The sequence below is a fragment of the Sus scrofa genome, chromosome 17 (genome assembly GCF_000003025.6).
Source record: "Sus scrofa isolate TJ Tabasco breed Duroc chromosome 17, Sscrofa11.1, whole genome shotgun sequence".
NCBI classification, from domain to species: Eukaryota; Metazoa; Chordata; class Mammalia; order Artiodactyla; family Suidae; genus Sus; species Sus scrofa.
The window spans coordinates 47,809,017-47,826,719 of NC_010459.5; the positions used below are offsets into that span (position 1 = coordinate 47,809,017).

Consider the following 17,703-nt stretch of genomic DNA (forward strand, 5'->3'; position numbering starts at 1 on the left):
ATAAGGCCAACTGTGAGGGTCAGGTCAGCTTCCAGACTTCAGGGGCTGCTGTTCTCTTTCTCATAACTTCTCCTAGAATTCAGGATATAATATTAGTAAAATGCTTGTATAAGTGTCTGGCAGAGTAACCCCGCAATGAATGCCAGCTATGATATATGTAGTAGAAATGCTATTAATAAATGTTATTTAATTAGCATTAATAACTATTAATTAATAACCATGTTATGGAAGATTACTTGGTTAGAAGAGATTGGTTTCAGTCATCTGGATGTTGCAGTGTGACCTTGGGCGAGTCGCTTCGCCTCACTGAACCACAGTCTCCCTGTTTGCAAAATAGGGTGATGATATCTGCCTTAAGAAATTCTCTCCATGGAGTTCCCGAATCCAACTAGGAACCATGAGGTTGGGGTTCGATCCCTGGTCTTGCTCAGTGGGTTAAGGATCTGGCATTGCTGTGAGCTGTGGAGTAGGTTGAAGATGTGGTTTGGATCTGGTGTTGCTGTGGCTGTGGTGTAGGCCTGTAGCGCCTGGGAACTTCCATGTGCCGCAGGTGTGGTTGTAAAAAAAAAAAAAAAAAAAAAGAATCAGACTACAGTGACTTGGGTGGCTGCAGAGCCTCAGGTTCAATCCCCAGGCTGTGCGGTGGGTTAAAGGATCCAGCGTTGCTGCAGCTGTGGTGTCGGTCAGCTACAGCATAGGTCCGTCCCTGGTCTGAGAACTTCATATGTCCTGGGTGTGGCCATAAGAAAAACAATAAAAAAGTGGAAAAAAAGAAAAGGAAAAAAGAAAGCTCAGAATAGACTCCATGGCTGCAAACAGCCCCCTCCTCTTGCTGAGTAGCGAGGACCAAGAGGGTGAATCCATGTAAAGACTTTAGAACAGGGCCTGTACCCAGGAAGGATCAGTAACCATGTCATACCTGAGTGCCCACTGTGTGTCCTAGGCTCTGTCCTAGGCTCTGGGTCACAGCGGTGAACAGCACACAGCCCCACCCTCCTGGAACTGACACTGTAGCTGGAGGGCTACACGGTCAGTGATGATGAACAGGACACCTGTAATCACTAGAGGAAGAAAATCATGCAGAGTCCAGGTCACAGTGGCGGTAGACGAGGCAGGTGGTTCTGAATGGAGGGTGGCAAGGAGCTGTGTGCATGTGGGAGAAGGAAGAGCAAGTGCAAAGGCCCTGAGGCAGGTCCAGGAACCTCACCTAGGACTGCACGGTAGGAGAAAGTAGGAGGGATGCAGGCAGGGGTTTGCTCACAGGCCCCGGTAGGGCATCTAGGTTGTGATTCCAGGTGCAGTGGGAACCCTCGTGATGACTGGGAGCAAGGGAGTAGCGTGGTCTGATTTGATTTTTAAGAAGTCGCTGGCCAACAAAGAGAGAGTGTAACACCAAGACTGGTGAGAGGTCCACGTTGGAGACAGAGATCGGAGATTATTCACCTAATGGGAAATGGGGTAAAAGGGGTGGGCGACATAACTAGGGAGTGTGCAGGTAACAATAACAGGTAACAATAATAGGGAGAAGACCTCCTCTGGAGGTAGGATCATTTACAAGGATGGGGGTGCCTAGTACCACGTAATGACGGAGATGAAGAATAATCACTATAAAAATATGCTTTACATGGATGCTCTTTCCTTGGACAATTCTGTGCGGTGTGCCACCCCAATTCTTGGGGTGCCGGCTCTGTGTGCAGGACGGTGCCATGCTGCCTGGACTTGGGATACCAAGTATATGAAAATTTGGTCAGCATTTATGCCGTGAGGACCTTACCTGTGAATTAGAGAAGGATGAGGGCTGAGAAAAGGCTCTTGGATTAGGGACCCAGGAACTTGGTGGTGACCCCGGTAAAGACAGTCAGAGCTTCCTGGTTTTGCGCCACAGAAACTGACTCTGGCTATTGGAGGCAGAATTTTGAGAATGGGCTGGGGATGTCATGGGCATCCATTCTCCCTTCCTAAATACAACTTTAAGTGAGATGCCCTCGGAATCTTCTGTTGCCATAAGCACTCACGACTCAGTCCTCCATAGCACTGACTGATGTAATTTATCTCATGAAACTGAAGAGGATGCTAAGATCCCAGCTCGCAAACAATAGTAAACAAGGCGGAACTAAGGTCTAAAGGCCACCTTGGAATGAGCTCCAGACATTTTCAGGGCTTTGGTTATTCGTTGCTCAAGATTATTCATTCCAAGCTTATTCATTCCAAGGAGAGCATCTGATTGGCCACCCTTATAGGTTGGAGGAAAAGTCATTCCCCAAAGTGAAAGCAGGCTGCTGTTATCAGAGAAAGGACAAAAGGATGCCAGGTGACAAAACAACAAAACAGCCCATACACTCAGAGAGAGAGCTCTCCTTGGAGTGAAGGAAGTTTGAATGGGTCCAACAGTCCAAGGGGACAATGCCCCATTGTGTGGTTAAAGACACCTAGTTTGTTGCTGGGACTTTCTCAGATCTTCAGCGTCCACTTACTGTAGTCCCCTTAGACTGGGGACATCCACAGCCGACTCGTGTCACCTCCCATTTTAATGTTCATTCTTTCCTTTTTATTCCTTTTCTTCCTTGATAAATATGATTTTACACTCAGGAAGTCACACTTAACATTTTTTTGTGTGTGTGTGTCTTTTTGCCTTTTCTAGGGCCACGTGGCATGTGGAGGTTCCCAGGCTAGGGGTCTCATTGGAGCTGTGGCTGCCAGCCTACGCCAGAGTCACAACAATGCGGGATTCGAGCCGTGTCTGGGACCTACACCACAGCTCACAGCAACGCCAGATCCTTAACTCACTGAGCGAGGCCAGGGATCGAACCCACACCCTCGTGGTTCCTAGTTGGATTCGTTTTTGCTGCGCCACAATGGGAACTCCCCACACTCAACATTTTTGATGCATTGTCTATGTTAACGTCAGATAGATGTGTAACACTGAAATAACAACAGCCACATGGCCAAAAGGTTTTGCCGAGTGTCTTCCTTTTGATTTGCTGCTGTGTTTCCTTCAGCAAGTCCCTTTCCCTTAGCTGAATGTCCTTTTCTCCATCTGTAAAATGCGAATAACCGTAATGCCTAATTATTAAGATTGTTAAATAAAAACAAGCTACCTGGAGTTCCCGTCATGGCTCAGTGGTTAACGAATCGGACTAGGAACCATGAGGTTGCGGGTTCGATCCCTGGCCTTGCTCAGTGGATTAAGGATCCGGCGTTGCCATGAGCTGTGGTGTAGGTCACAGACGCGGCTTGGATCCCGCGTTGCTATGGCTCTGGCGTAGGCTGGCAGCCACAGCTCCGATTAGACCCCCTAGCCTGGGAACCTCCATATGCCATGGGAGCGGCCCAAGAAACGGCAAAAAGACCAAAAAAAAAAAAAAAAAAAAAAAAAAAAAGCTACCTATTCCTGAGCACTCACTCTGCACCCACGCCAGAGGCCACATATTGAAATGCTCTCCAGGCCAGGAGAGAAATGTGGATGAAAGTATTTGGAGAGGGGCTGGGGGCAGGGGAGACAATGGGGAATGGTGGGAATTATGGAACAAGAGAGCTGCTCTATTTAGCTGAGTTCATTGTTTGCAAATTGTGGACCCTTGAGCAGCAGCATCTGCATCACCAGAAACCTGTTAGATGCAGAGTCTCAGGTTTCTCCCCAGGTCTTTTTCTCTTCCTCCTCCTCCTCCTTCTTCTTCTTTTTGCTTTTTAGGGCTACACCCTCAGCATATGGAAGTTCCCCGGAGCTACACCTGCCGGCCTATGCTACAGCCACAGAAACATGGGATCCGAGCTGCATCTTTGACCTACACTACTCATGGCAATGCCAGATCTCTGCCCCACTGAGTGAGGCCAGGGATAGAACCCGCCTTCTCATGGATATAGTCAGATTCATTTCTACTGAGCCACCATGGGAACTCCTTCTTCTTCTTCTTCTTCTTCTTTTTTTAAAAATTCTTTTTACAGCCACACCTGTGGCAAATGGAAGTTCCTGGGCCAGGGGTTGCATTGGAGCTGCAGCTGAAGCCTATACTACAGCTACAGCAACACCAGATCAGAGCCACATCTGCAACCTACACCTCAGCTTGTGGCAATGCTGGACACTTAACCCACTGAACAAGGCCAGGGATCTAACCTGTATCCTCATGGAGACCATGTCAGGTTCTTAACCTGCTGAGCCACAAAGGGAACTCTCTCAGTTCTAAATCAAAACTCTGGAGATAGAGATCTCAAGTCAGTGTTTTAACAAGCCCTCTAATCGATTTCTGATGCTTGCTCAGGTTTGAGTCCCACTGTTCTAGCTGATGGTTGCCATGCAATGTTGCAAGACTGTTCCCGGATTGTTTCCTTGTTCTAAAAGATGCTAACATTTTACTTTTATGTGAAATCCCCCACTTTATTTAAAAAAATTTTTTTTTGTCTTTTTGCCATTTTTTGGGCCGCTCCCGCAGCATATGGAGGTTCCCAGGCTAGGGGTCGAATCGGAGCTGCAGCCACCAGCCTATGCCACAGCCACAGCAACGCGGGGATCTGAGCCCCATCTGCAACCTACACCACAGCTCATGGCAACGCCGGATCCCTAACCCACTGAGCAAGGCCAGGGATCAAACTCTCAACCCCATGGTTCCCAGTCAGATTCATCAACCACTGAGCCACAACGGGAACTCCAAATCCCCCACCTTAAATCTTGGCAAAGAATTCAAACTTCTAAAATGTACTATGTGGGCTCACATTACAATATTCTAGCTAGATGTGCAACCTCTGGTTTATGTTTTTCCCTTTAAACTTTAAAATAATAATTGGAGTTCCTGTCGTGGCCCAGTGGTAACGAATCCAACTAGCATCCATGAGGATGCAGGTCAATCCCTGACCTTGCTCAGTGGGTTGATGATCCAGTGTGGCTGTGAGCTGTGGTGTAGGTCAAAGATCTGGCTTGGATCTGGTGTTGCTGTGGCTGTGGCGTAGGCCGGCAGCTGCAGCATCGATTTGACCCCTAGCCTGGGAATTTCCATATGCTGCAGGTGCAGCCCTAAAAACACCAAAACAACCTTTTTTTTTTTTTTTGGTCTTTTTCTAGGGCTGCTTCCCTCGGCCTATAGAGGTTCCCAGGCTGGGGGTCTAATCAGAGCTGTAGTCGCCGGCCTACGCCAAAGCCACAGTAATGTGGGATCCAAGTCACATCTGCAATCTACACCACACTCATGGCAACGCTGGATCCTTAACCCCCTGAGCAAGGCCAGGGATTGAACCTGCCACGACGGGAACTCCAAACACCTTTAAAATAATCCTACAAAACAGTTATCATGATATCTCTTTTAAGGAAGATGTCGTAGGTCTAAAAAGAGAGGTGCTGTTATAAGTCATATAGCCAGGAAGTGGCCAGCCCTTAATTGGGATCTGAATGTATTTAGTTTATTTATTTATTTTTTCGGCCCCATCTGAGGCATGTGTACTTTCCCAGGTCAGGGATGGAACTCACGCCACAGCGGTGACCCGCACCACTGCAGTGACAATGCCAGATCCTTAACCCAGGGCACTGCAAGGGAACTCTGAATGTATTCAGTTTTAGAGCCTCTGCCCCTTTTACTTTTTAGGCAGAAGTGGAATATATAAATACACCTAGCGCAGAGGCAATCATCGCAAAGGTAAACAGGTTTTGGTGCCACGGGCTGTTGGTCTCTGAAACTCTCTCCTCCGTTCCTGTGCGTTACCGCATTCCCTGGGCCTCAGACTAATCCTCATTCCTGTTAGAGAGAGTCAGTCCCCAGCAGGGCCCAGGGGGGCTGGGGAGGGGTGAGGCCAGGCAGTTTCCTGCCCGCGGAACTGAGCAGATCCCAGAAGAAAGCCGTGGGCAGCACTGCCCGAGGCTGAATGTCCAGTAGCCAGCTGGGTCCACAAGCTCAAACCCAGGTCTTCATCAAAGTGCCCTCTGCATGTCCCGGATTGTGTCCTGGAGCCGCCCTGTGCTCCCCCCACCCCCCGACCCCCCGGCTCCTGCCTCATGGCTGTGGACTGTTCTCTGTGCTCGGAGTCAACAGCCCTGGTCCCTCCCTTCAAGGACAGGTCTCCATCCCCAGGCCGGAAGTGGGAAGTGGGGGAGGCGTTCTCAGTCTCTTTAGCCTGGATGCATCTGTGGGGACAGTAGCTGGATGTAGTTCCATCACCAAGTCCTACTCAACTGTTATCCCAATGGTCACTGACCCCGACCCCTTCTACCCCCCAGTAGCAAAGACCTGAGACTGAACAGACCTCAGACTGTCGAAGCAGGAAGGATGTCTCAAGGCACCTCTTGCTATAACTGTGTCTTGGCCTTTACCAGCCTGCAGGTTGAAGCTTGGGCTATACTTCAGTCTCCTTCCTAAGAGTTGGGGACACGATTTTTGGACCACTCGCAGGCCTTTGTAGATGACGACGTGGCCGTACAGAACAGGGAGGTGATTCATTCCAGAGGCCTCAGCTGGGACATGGTGGAGGTGAGAGTCAAAGCCAGACCCTGTCGCCCCGAGGCCAGGGCCGAGGGCTCCTTTAATTACTTTCTCTGCACCAGCTGGCTTCCCACAGTGTGTGTCTCATAGTTACACCTAGGAAATGTTTATGGTGAAAAGGAAAAAAACCAGGACTTGGGAGAAAGGAGATCTGTGGTCAAAACTTTCTACAGCTTCTCCTGGGACCTTGCTGGAGGAGGGGCTCCCCCTCACACATCCACCCGTGGGTCCTGCACCGCTGGCGATGACACCAACCCCTGTCTGTGCCCAGGGGTGCGGGAAGACCCACGACTCCAGGAGACACTGAACACAGAGCCCGCACACAGTCAGCCCTGAGAGGCTGATGGCATGGACAAGAGAGGCGAGAGAACCCCATCAAATGGCCCCAGATGTTTAGCAGGTGTTTCACCTCCTTTGGCCTCAGTTTCTTTCCTCCAGTGGGCTCATTTCGACATGACAGCTCTGCTTCCTGTGACAGCCCCCCACCCCTGTGGGCTCTGTACCAACCTCTCCACCTCCACCTTGGCTCCCTGAAGAGGGGACTGCCCTGGGATCCGGCTGAGCCCAAACCCAAGCCGCAGGCTCCTCCCTGGGGGTCCTGCCCTCCCCCTCCTTCCCGCTCAGCGGGCCTTCCAGGGAGGGCCCTGGGTCTTGGACTAGGCACCAGGAGTCCTGGGCTTGGCACTCAGCCCCAGGAGGGAGGTGGGAGGGAGGTGGGAGGGAGGGGTGGACAAGGGTCCAGCTGCAGCTGGTCAGGCTGCGCTGGGGCTGGAAGGAGCTTAGGTTCCTGGTTCCCACTGGGGCCAGAGTGACACCTGATCCCGGGGGATTGTGAAATGGCTCTCGGTGGCAGCCCGCCCGCCTGCCCGCCTGCCTGCGTTGTCTGCTAAGCCCTCGACCAGCGCGGTTTCGGCCCCGCCCACACCCCACGCCCCCCCAGGAACGCCGTTAAATCCCCTCTTCCGGACGGCGCTGCACTCCTGCACCCCGCCCTGGCCAGCACCATGCCTGCCTGCCGCCTGGGTCTGCTGGTCGCCTCCCTCCTCCTTGGCCTGCTGCTGGGCCTCCCCCCAGTCACAGGTGAGTGGGGCGGGGAGACGCCTGGCGCCCAGAGAGGCCGAACCAGGAGCGCCAGGATGGAGCCCGCCAGAGGCTTAGCCTCTCTTGGGACAGAGAAGTGAGGATCCGGGGGCAGAAGTGGGGAGATCCATAAAGACTAAAATGTGGGGAGCCCTCGTGTCTAGAGAGGGTGACCCTTGGAGCTCTGGGTGTGTGGTCCACGGTGCTGGAGGTGGGGAGACCACTGAAAGCTGACATTTGGCGGGGGTAGGAGGGGGACTCTTTGCTGATTGTGCAGACTGGGGGGGAGGGAGGAGCTGGGCATGGGGGGATGCCCTTTGCCTGGACATGGGAAGACCCTAGACGCTCAGCTGTGCGGGGGTCCCCTAAGGATTGCAGGCTTAGGATTGCCAATGGTTAGGTGACTCCTGTCCTCCCAGGTGTGGGGACCCTGTCCTGGAGGTGGGGCTCTCTGAAGGCGGCGGGGGCGGGGGGGGGGTGCCCAAGGGGGGAGCCCAGGGCCAGAATTGCAGAATTCCTGAGAGATGGAGGTTCGCCCCCCCCAGCCCAGGACAGGAGGTGGGCCTCCTCTGGGAGGGGGGACTGGGCTCCTCCCGACCGTCCACCTCGCAGGCACAGGAGCAGAGAAAAGCGGCGTGTGCCCCGCGGTGGAGGTGGACATGAACTGTACGCAGGAGTGCCTCTCGGATGCGGACTGCGCCGACAACCTCAAGTGCTGCAAGGCCGGCTGCGTCACCATCTGCCAGATGCCCAATGGTAACCCCAGGGGACCCGCGCCGGGCGGGGCGGTGCAGCGGCGGTTGGGAGGAGGAGGGAGTGCCCAGTTCCCTTCCGGGAACCGGGGCGCGACCCACCCAAGGGTCCCTGGCCGGGTCGAGGTGGATGGAAGCAGATCAGCCTGTGCTTTGCCTCCCATGGCCTCCGTGAGATCTAGGTGCTAGGTATCGCCGAAGCGCAGACAGGGGGTGGGGTGGGGGTGGGGTGGGGGAGGGAAGTCCCCCACTCCTCCCTGGATTCATTACTCTGCTGTGTGAGAGACTTCCGGGAGGCACCGCGGGGCCGTTGTTCCGGAGCATTGCTTTCTGAGATCAGGGGACCCGGTTAGAAGTTTCCTCCTGGCTGACATTAGTCCTTGGACAGCCTGGGGCTGCGCCGGGGCTGGGTCCCAAAGCATAGGGCCCTCATCCCTATGGGAGTCCCTATCCTGGGGGCTCCCCCTGTCCTGGGGTTAGGACTGGACTCCTGGCCGGGCAAGACGCCTTGAATTCCTCGTCCAGGTGGAGATTTCCCAGGCTTAGAAGAGCAACCAGCCCATCAAAGTTGAATGTAAGGCTTCAGGGAGAGGAAGTTGCACCACCATCCTTGGCGGGACAGAAGCCATAGCATAGGGGGTTCCCTTTTCCCTGGGTGATGGGAAGAAATCAGGACCCCCTCCCTGAGTGCCCCTCCCCTTTCTTCATCTTTTTCTTTTGTCTTTTTAGGGCTGCACCCTCAGCATATGGAGGTTCCCAGGCTAGGGGTTGAATTAGAGCTGTGGCCGCTGGCCTATGCCACAACCACAGTGACTAGGGATCCGAGCCAAATCTGTGACCTACCCCACAGCTCACTGCACGCTGGATCTTTAAACCCACAGAGTGAGGCCAGGGATAGAACTTAAATCCTCATGGATGCTAGGCAAACTTGTTTCAGCTGAGCCACGATGGGAACTGCTCGCCCTTCTTCATCTTTAAAAGCCTCCCTTCCACTCTAAGGACTGAGTGAGAGGGAAAGTGTGTGCAGCTCGCCTGTCCTGTACAGGAACGGCTAGAGGTCAGCACTGTCCAGCAGGCTATGCGGCTCCCATCAGAGCAGGAAGTGGCCGGAGACAGCGTGGACCCCCAGCTTCTCATGTTCAGGGGGAAAAACTGAGGACAGGAAGCAGGGACAGGACCTGGGCCCCAAGGTGTTGGGCTCACTGGTCTTTACCCAGAATGTCGCCCCTGTGATGGTCCTGCCTGGTGATTCTTGTCGATGCCCCCAGGGGCTGGAAGGTGATAAGGACAGACTCAGCACTGCTGGGGGTTGGTGGGGGAAGGGCCCCTCAGGGGCTGTTCTGGGTCTGGAGGCCTCTAACCTGGACCCGAGGGAGGAGAACCAGAAGGAGAGGTGGCCCCTGGGCGAGAAAGCGAGAGGCAGACAGACAGATGAGAGAGGAGGGAGAAAAGAGGGGTCTCGGCTGTTGCGGGGGCGGGCGAGGGGCAGTCTCTGCTGTTCCCTGGTCTCAGATGGACAAACCGAGGGAGGAAGAGGGCCAGGGCCCGATGGCTCCTGAAGGCGAGTCCTAGTTGTGCCCTCTGCTAGCTGTGGGTCCTGAGCCGGTGGCTTGAGCTCTCTGAGCCTCTGCTTTCTCGTTGGCAAGAAGGGATGAGACGCTCAGGTGCTGCAGGCCTGACCTGAGGCTAAATGAACCCTCCGTGGAGATGTGTCCGCAGGGAGCAGCGCTGCACACACAGTGGCTTGTCTAGTGAGAACCCCGCCGCCAGTGCCCTTCTGTGCTGGGGCAGCTCGGGACTGAGAGCCCCTGCCCTTCTCTGGGGAGAGGGTGTCTGTGCAGGCGGGCAGCCCCTCCGGTCCTCTGCAGTGCCCCCCAGTTCTGTGCCTGTTTGACCTGGGGCTGGGCTTGCTCCTGGGGCTTCTGGGAAATGAGCCCAGCTCCCTTCTCTTTGACCCTGGGAGTGGAGCATGGGGTGTCCGTGTGTGTGTGTGTGTGTGTGTGTGTGTGTGTGTGTGTGTGGGTGGGTGGGTGTGGACATTGGAAGGCTGAGCTCAGGTGTTTGTTTTACTTCTGATCAGCAGTGTGGTGCTGGGCGATGCTTTCCTCTCTCTGGGCCCCCTCCCCTCCTGTGATGGGAACAGGGTAGAAACCTCGCCACGGAGGAGAAGAGATGAGCTGTGAGCATTAGAGGAGACAATAGGTTTACATAAAGGGTATTGTAATCGGCACAGCTTTGTAGTGGTAACTGTGTGTGTGTGTGTGTGTGTGTGTGCAGTCCTGGCTGTGTGTGTGGATGAGTGAATGTGTAACTGGGACTGAATATATAGGAGTGAAGAGATGGTGGGTGTGGAACTTCTCACCCATGCACTGGGCTTCACAGCTTACGATGCAGCAGTGCATGGTGCCCAGACTTGAAGCTAGATTCCTGGATTTAAATCCTGTCTCTACTCTGTACGACCTGAAGCAAATTACTTGATCTCCTGCTGCCTGAGTTTCCTCATCTGTAACATGAGGAAACAGTAACTGTTCCTTCCCCCTTCTTTCGGGATTTTTGTGAGGATTGGATGAGTTAATATGTCAAGTGGTAAGTGTTAACTGCTATAATAGCTCGTTATTATTATTATGACAAAGCACTTTAGCTTTGCAGGGAGAAATTATACATGCCTATTGCCTCCATGGCTTTCACAACAGCCCCATGATGTGGGCACCTTGGATCGCATGTGACACTTGAAGATATTGGGGCTCTGAGAGATTTCCAGTGCCAGGTCACCAAGTTCGGAAAAGGCAGCGCTGAGACTCAAAGTGAGGTCCTGCGATCCCAAACCACTGGGGGAGAGAGCAGAGGAGGGGGTGTTTTGGGCACTCTTCCAAGGTCCCCTGAGACCCACTCAGGCAGGCAGCTCTCCCGTTTGTGAGTCCAGGGGAAGGTCAAGTGTGGAGACACGTTCATCTCCCTGGGTCCCCTCTGCCCACTCTCCTGACTCCTTTTTCTTTGCAGAAAAGGAGGGCTCCTGCCCTCAGGTGGACATCGCCTTTCCCCAGCTCGGCCTCTGCCTGGACCAGTGCCAGGTGGACAGCCAGTGTCCCGGCCAGTTGAAATGCTGCCGCAATGGTTGCGGGAAGGTGTCCTGCGTCACACCTGTCTTCTGAGGTAGGTGCCCGGGTCGGGGGGTGGTGGTGGGGACCTGGATGCCCAGGTGTGCTGACACCTGCAGAAAGCTGAAAAGGAGGACCTGAGCTGACACACTGCTGTTCACTTAGCGTGCTGTGCTGTCCTTTGAGTTACTTTCATCCGCTTCATAGATACTCACCGAGCATCTATCCCGTGCCCTGCACTGCTCTAGGTGCTGGGGTCGCTCTGTGAGTGAACTCAGCGGACAACAATTTCTCTCTGATGGGTTTATGGGTTAATGAATGACAAGCAAAGTGACTAAGCAAGTATATTCTGTAGGAGGTTAGAAGGAGATCAATGCCCTGGAGAAAAAGAAAACTCAAGGCAGATAAGCAGCGGGGGCACAGCAGGGAGAAATATCGCAATTTTTTTCACGCCCCCTCCAAGAAGCCAGCGTTTGAACAGACTTGATGGAAATGATGGAGGGAGCCCTAAGCAAGGAGAAAGTTCCAGGCAGAGGGGGCAGCAGGTGTGAAGCGGTAGCATCCTTGCTGAGTTTCAGGAAAAGCCAGAAGGAGCCTGGTGATCAACCGGAGGGCAGTAGATGAGAGGGTCAGAGGGGTAAATGGTAACAGGAGGGACCTGATCCAGCACAGAAGGACTTTGGTCTTGACCCAGAGATGCTGGGTCCTTGGAAATGGACATGCCCTAACTTAGATTTAAAAGGACTCCTCTGGCTGCTGTGTGGACACCTTAGACCAGCCATAGAAGAAACAAGAGGGACCAGCTAGGAGGCTCCTGCCAGAGGCCAGGCGGGAGATGATGGACTGGGTGACCTGAGTGGCTGGGTTTGAGACATATGGGAGGGTAGGTGGGACAAGATTTGCTGATGAATTGGGCCATGAGAAGTTTTACTTCTTTTCCCCTTAACACCCGAGCAAATAAGGCAGCAGCTGGCAGAGCAGATCTGTCCTGGAAGGAGAAAGTGCCCAGAGGGCTTCAGGAAGTAGGAAGCTCTTTGCAAGGCCAATGCCAGGCAGCAGAGTTGACCTTTACCTTTGCAAGCGTGGCTTTTCAGGACAAACCTGGTAGAGATCCATTCATTTCAGGTCAATTTCACAAATGCCTCTTGGAGTGTGTGGAGCACTTGCTCTGTGGCAGGCAGGGCTCTGAGCTGCAAGGAGGATTATGGAGCCTCTCTTTCCCCACATCCAGTTGAAAATAAAACAATATTAAGTCGTAAAGCAAGCATAGGAATGTAAAGAGAGGGGAGGTCCCATTGTGGCACAGTGGAAACAAATCCGACTGGGAACCACAAGGTTTCAGGCTCGATCCCTGGCCTCGCTCAATGGGTTATAAGGATCCGGTGTTGCCATGAGCTGTGGTGTAGGTCAAAGATGCGGCTCAGATCTGGTATTGCTGTGGCTGTGGTGTAGGCTGGCAGCTGTAGCTCCAGTCGGACCCCTAGCCTGGGAACCTCCATATGCTGTGAGTGCAGCCCTCAAACCAAAAAAAAAAAAAAAAACTTAGAGAAACAAAACCCGAGGGACATGCTTCATCAGCCCACAGGGGGACCAACACAGTGCTGCCAGCTCTGTGCCAGGTGCTGGGACAGAAGGTGACCACTGTCCTTCCTCCCTGAGCTTGCAGCCCTGAGGCTGAAATGGACAGAGGGATGGACACTCCCAGAGCTTGTAGCCAGCACTGCAGTGGAGGGCAGGGGTGTGTGTGATGGGGACACAGGAGGAAAACCTCACCCCGGTGGGGATGGAAGAAGGAGGAAGCAGGCTTAGAAGGGACCCTGAGCCAGGCCTGAAGGATGAGTGAAAGGTCAGTAGTGGGGTCAAGTACAGAGGCGGGGAGGCTGTTTCAGGCATAGGGAACAGGACAAGCAGGAGCCTGAAGGGCCCTTTGGCTGAAATCTTACTGTTGATGGTGCTGCTTCTGACGAGTGCTCAGCCACAGGACTGGCGGCTCAGTGATGGAACCTGCTATTTCCAGGATGTGAGGACCGAGACCCAGGCCCCCAACTGGCTATTTCGGTGCCTAAGAGAGAACCACAGTCTCCCAGGGCCCAGAGCTCTTTGGTGATGCCAGCTGCCTCTCACCTCCCTGAGTGCTGGCAGCAGGGGCTGGGCTTGCAGTCTAGGAGACTTGGATTCATGTCTTTGGGGTTTTTTTTTCCTTTGGTGTTTTTGCTTTTGTGTTTTGCTTTTTAGGGCCACACCCACGGCATATGGAAGTTCCCAGGCTAGGGGTCCAGTCGGAACTTCAGCTTCCAACCTACACCACAGCCTCAGCAACGCAGGATCTGAGTCATGTCTGTGACCTACACCACAGCTTGTGGCAAAGCTGGATCCTTAACCCACTGGGCGAGGCCAGGGATTGAACCCTCATCCTCATGGATACTAGTGGGTTTCTTAACCTGCTGAGCCAGGATGGGAACTCCTAGAAGACCTAAATTCAACTTTCAGCTCTGACGCTTTTCTAGCCCTTTTCACCTCCCTGAGCTGCGAGTATTTTGCTTATAAAATGGGATAAATAGGAATTCCCTGGTGGCTCAGTGGGTTAAGGACCCAGCATTGTGCCATGGCATGGCTTTGACCCCTGGTCCAGGGACTTCTGAATGCTGTGGGCATGGCCAAAAAAAGCGGGGGCAGGGGGTATAAGTAAGATATTTTGATCAGCTAATCCCAGCTTAACCTAGGGAGTGGGGACATGGTGGAACTTTCTGATGGTAGAGGGATTCTTCAGGAGATAAGTGACAGTGGCCTCTCAGGAGTATTGCAATGGTCAGTGAGGACCATGGTATGCTCAGGTGTGTCCTGCGAATGGTCAGAAGCAGAAGTGAGTCTAGGACCTTCTGAGAAGTGTGGGCAGAGCCCCAGAGCCTGAAGAAGGTGAAAGCTTTGGGAGTCCCTGTTGTGGCTCAGCAGGTTAAGAAGCTGATTAGTATCCATGAGGATGTAGGTTGGATCATTAACCCCTTGCTCAGTGGGTTAATGATCCAACGTTGCTGTGGCTGTGGCGGCTGTAATTCCAATTCTACCCCTAGCCTGGGAACTTCCATATGCTGCAGGTGCACCGCCCCCCACCAAAAAAAAAGGTCAGGTTTTGCTGGGGTGGGGTACCATGGAGTGGGAGGAGCTTTGGTCCAGAATTTAAGGCACAGGACTCGTGTCTAGTATCATGGATATTGGGGTTTTTTTTGTTTGTTTGTTTTTTGTTTTTGTCTTTTCTAGAGCCGCACCCTCGGCATATGGAGGTTCCCAGGCTAGAGGTCGAATTGGAGCTGTAGCTACCTGCCTACGCCAGAGCCACAGCCATGTGGGATCCGAGCCGAGTCTGCGACCTACACCACAGCTCATGGCAACGCCGGATCCTTAACCCACTGAGCAAGGCCAGGGATCAAACCCGCAATCTCATGGTTCCTAGTCGGATTTGTTAACCACTGAGCCACGACAGGATCTCCATGGATATCGTTGCTGATGGTTTTATTACGATTTTCTTCCTCTAGCTCCAGCCGCCACAGCCCGAGGCATGGGGGAGTGGGAGATCCTGCCTGGCCCTGTCTCTCTGGCTCCAGCCAGCCCTCCTCTCTTTCTGGCCTCTGCGCTTGCTCCTGAGCTGACAGCAACTGCTTCTTTTACCAACCAATAAAGTGATCACTTCCAGCACTGGCGGGCTGTGGCCTCTGTTCTTACTATCCTGGCCCATTCCACCAGAGACTCTGGGTTGAGATCGGGGAGGGGGAGGGGGGGGAGGGGAGGGGGAGGGGCAACCAGATCGGCCAGGCGCAGAGTCTGGCAAGAGGTCAGCTCTGACACAATGAACATGCATTCAGGGCACTTCTGTGGGCGGCAGTGCTTCCCCAGGTGAATCAGCCCTCAGCGGCTGTTGGAAGAGAGACCTGGGGCTCAGAGAGGGGACAGAATGCTTCCTAAGTTGCTGCGATTCCTTGCTGGGGGTTCTGATAACAATAGCAGCGTGTGTGCCAGACGCAGCCTGGCTTGCGAGATCTGGATCCATCAGATGACACAAATTCGTTGATGACAGTCTCATGGCAGACACTGGACTCCACTAAATTACCTGCCTGGGGCCATACAGAAAAAAAGATGGCAAAGCCCGGGTCCTTTGTTGTAGTTGCTTTTAAAAATCAAAATGTTGGAATTACCATTGTGACTCAGCAGGTTAAGAACCTGACTAGCTAGCATCCATGAAGACACAGGTTTGATCCCTGGCCTCGCTCAGTGGGCTAAGGATGGGGCATTGCTGTGAACTGTGGTGTAGGTTGCAGACAAACGCAGCTCGGATCCCTCGTTGCTGTGGCTGTGGTGTAGGCCAGCAGCTGTAGGTCCGATTCGACCCTAGGAACTTCCATATGCTGCGCGTATGGCCCTAAAAAGGAAAAGAAGAATCAGACTGTTATTTTACTATTTTGTATAAAGAATATATTACATGGGCCAAAATTCAAAAGATAAAAAAATGAATACATAACAAAAAGACTTTTCATCCTTGGCACTCTCCCTCCGCCCACAGCCACTCGCTTTCTCCTTCGTGGCTGTGATGTACAGTGCCTGATGTGGGATCTCAGTTCCTAGACCAGAGATTGAACCAGAGCTGCAGTGGTGAAAGCACCGAGTCCTAAACACTAGACCACCAGGAAACTCCCCAGTTCATTGTTTTCTGTGGAGGCCCCGAGGGCAACCAGTTTCTTGTGTCTTCCTTCCAAGACAGAGCTCCAGCTCACTCTCTCTCTTCTTTCTTCTCTCTCTACCCCCTCTTTATCCCCCATCCCTTCTTTCTTTTTTTGAGAGGTACCACATTCATTTAATTTACGCTGAGGTACACATGACAAACATCAGAACCTTGAGAGCAGATTTCTGAAGATAAGTGCCTTGTAAGCATATTTTATTTAAGAGCATTGGCAATGGCAATCACAAGCACCCTTCTTTCTATAGCTATTTTTCCTCTCCTTCTCTTCCTCTTAGCTCTGTAATCTCTCTCCATCTCTCTAGGGATATTTAGATAGAAAATTCTCCTCTACTACACCTTGTTACATGAAATATACACTACAGCCATTGTGTTGTTTTGGGCTTTCTTCACTTAATATGACTGGACAAGCACTCACAGCATAAAGGATTTCTTCTTGCTTTTCTATGGCTGTATAGTATTCCACTGTTTGGATGTGCACAATTTATTTCGGTGACTATTTAGGTTGCTGTCAACATTTTACACATCTAGATTTGCACCGGAGTCTGATGATACCAGAGTCCCATGCTGGTTCCACTGCAGTGATCTCTCACTTTAATCCCTGAGCCAGGAAGGAATAGTAATAACTCTGGAATCCCAGGGTATGGTTTATGTCCTCTGCTCCTCCACCCACTGTGGAATGTGAAAGATCGGAGCAGCAGGAGCAGGATGGCCTGGAGACAGAAAGCTTGGTGGCTTGGAGTTTGGCCACCTTATCTTTCTCATCCTCTTTTGGGTCCCTGCCCCAGGCTGTGAACCAAGGGCTTCTCCATCCATCCCCACGGGGCTACAGGTGAGCAAGTCTACTGGACAGGAGTGAAGGTGCTCAGTGCATAAGGCTGTTCTTGCCAATAGGTGGCAGTATAGCTTTTCTCCTAGCGGTCCCTGTTCTGGTTTCTATCCTTGTCCAGGGTCCCATCTCCCCAGCCCCTCTAGGCAGAAGCGAAAGCCGCCAGTGATGGGCTGTGTAGGTAGAGTCGTTAAGGACTACGTGTGGCTACCACCCCTTCCACTTTCCCCTTACTTCCCCCAACTTTGCACTCTGAAACAGAGCCCTGGGCAGGGTTTTGTCTAACTCAGGGATGGCAGAGGCGTGTGCCTTTTGTATGCCCACCGTCATTTTGTCCATCAGCACTCAAGCCACAAAACATGATCACTCGCGCTGCTCCTCGCCAGCGATGCTTAGCTTTGCCTGCGAGGAGAGCTCCCAGGGCCAGGAACCCTGGTAAACCGCCGTCCCTCCAGAGCTCAGGGCAGGGTCTGCCATCTCCAACAGCAGACTGCTTCGCTGTTGTCTCCAAACCTGATCTCTAGTCCAGAGGGCTGGGTACGGTAAAACCTGTGTAGAAACAAACATCTATTCTTCAGCCAAGTGCAGGTTGAGGGTTAGAAGGATAATAGAAAGTTGCACATGAGGGAGCAGAGCTTAAAAAATGAAGTTCTAAAGACAGACCAGTAGAGGGCAGCCCAGCCCGAGGACCAGCGTAAACAGAGTCCTCAGCTCATTCAGGAAATATTTATTGAGTACCTACTATGTGTTC

The 17,703-nt window shown here is 52.8% G+C and overlaps 1 protein-coding gene across 1 annotated transcript; it reads left to right on the plus strand.

Moving 5' to 3' along the window:
• Positions 7,436-15,071, plus strand: WFDC2 (Epididymal secretory protein E4). Its single transcript, NM_213947.1, is given in 4 exon segments — positions 7,436-7,544; positions 8,157-8,300; positions 11,297-11,449; positions 14,928-15,071. Coding segments are annotated over 3 exon segments (372 nt in total). The 5' UTR covers positions 7,436-7,468; the 3' UTR covers position 11,449; positions 14,928-15,071.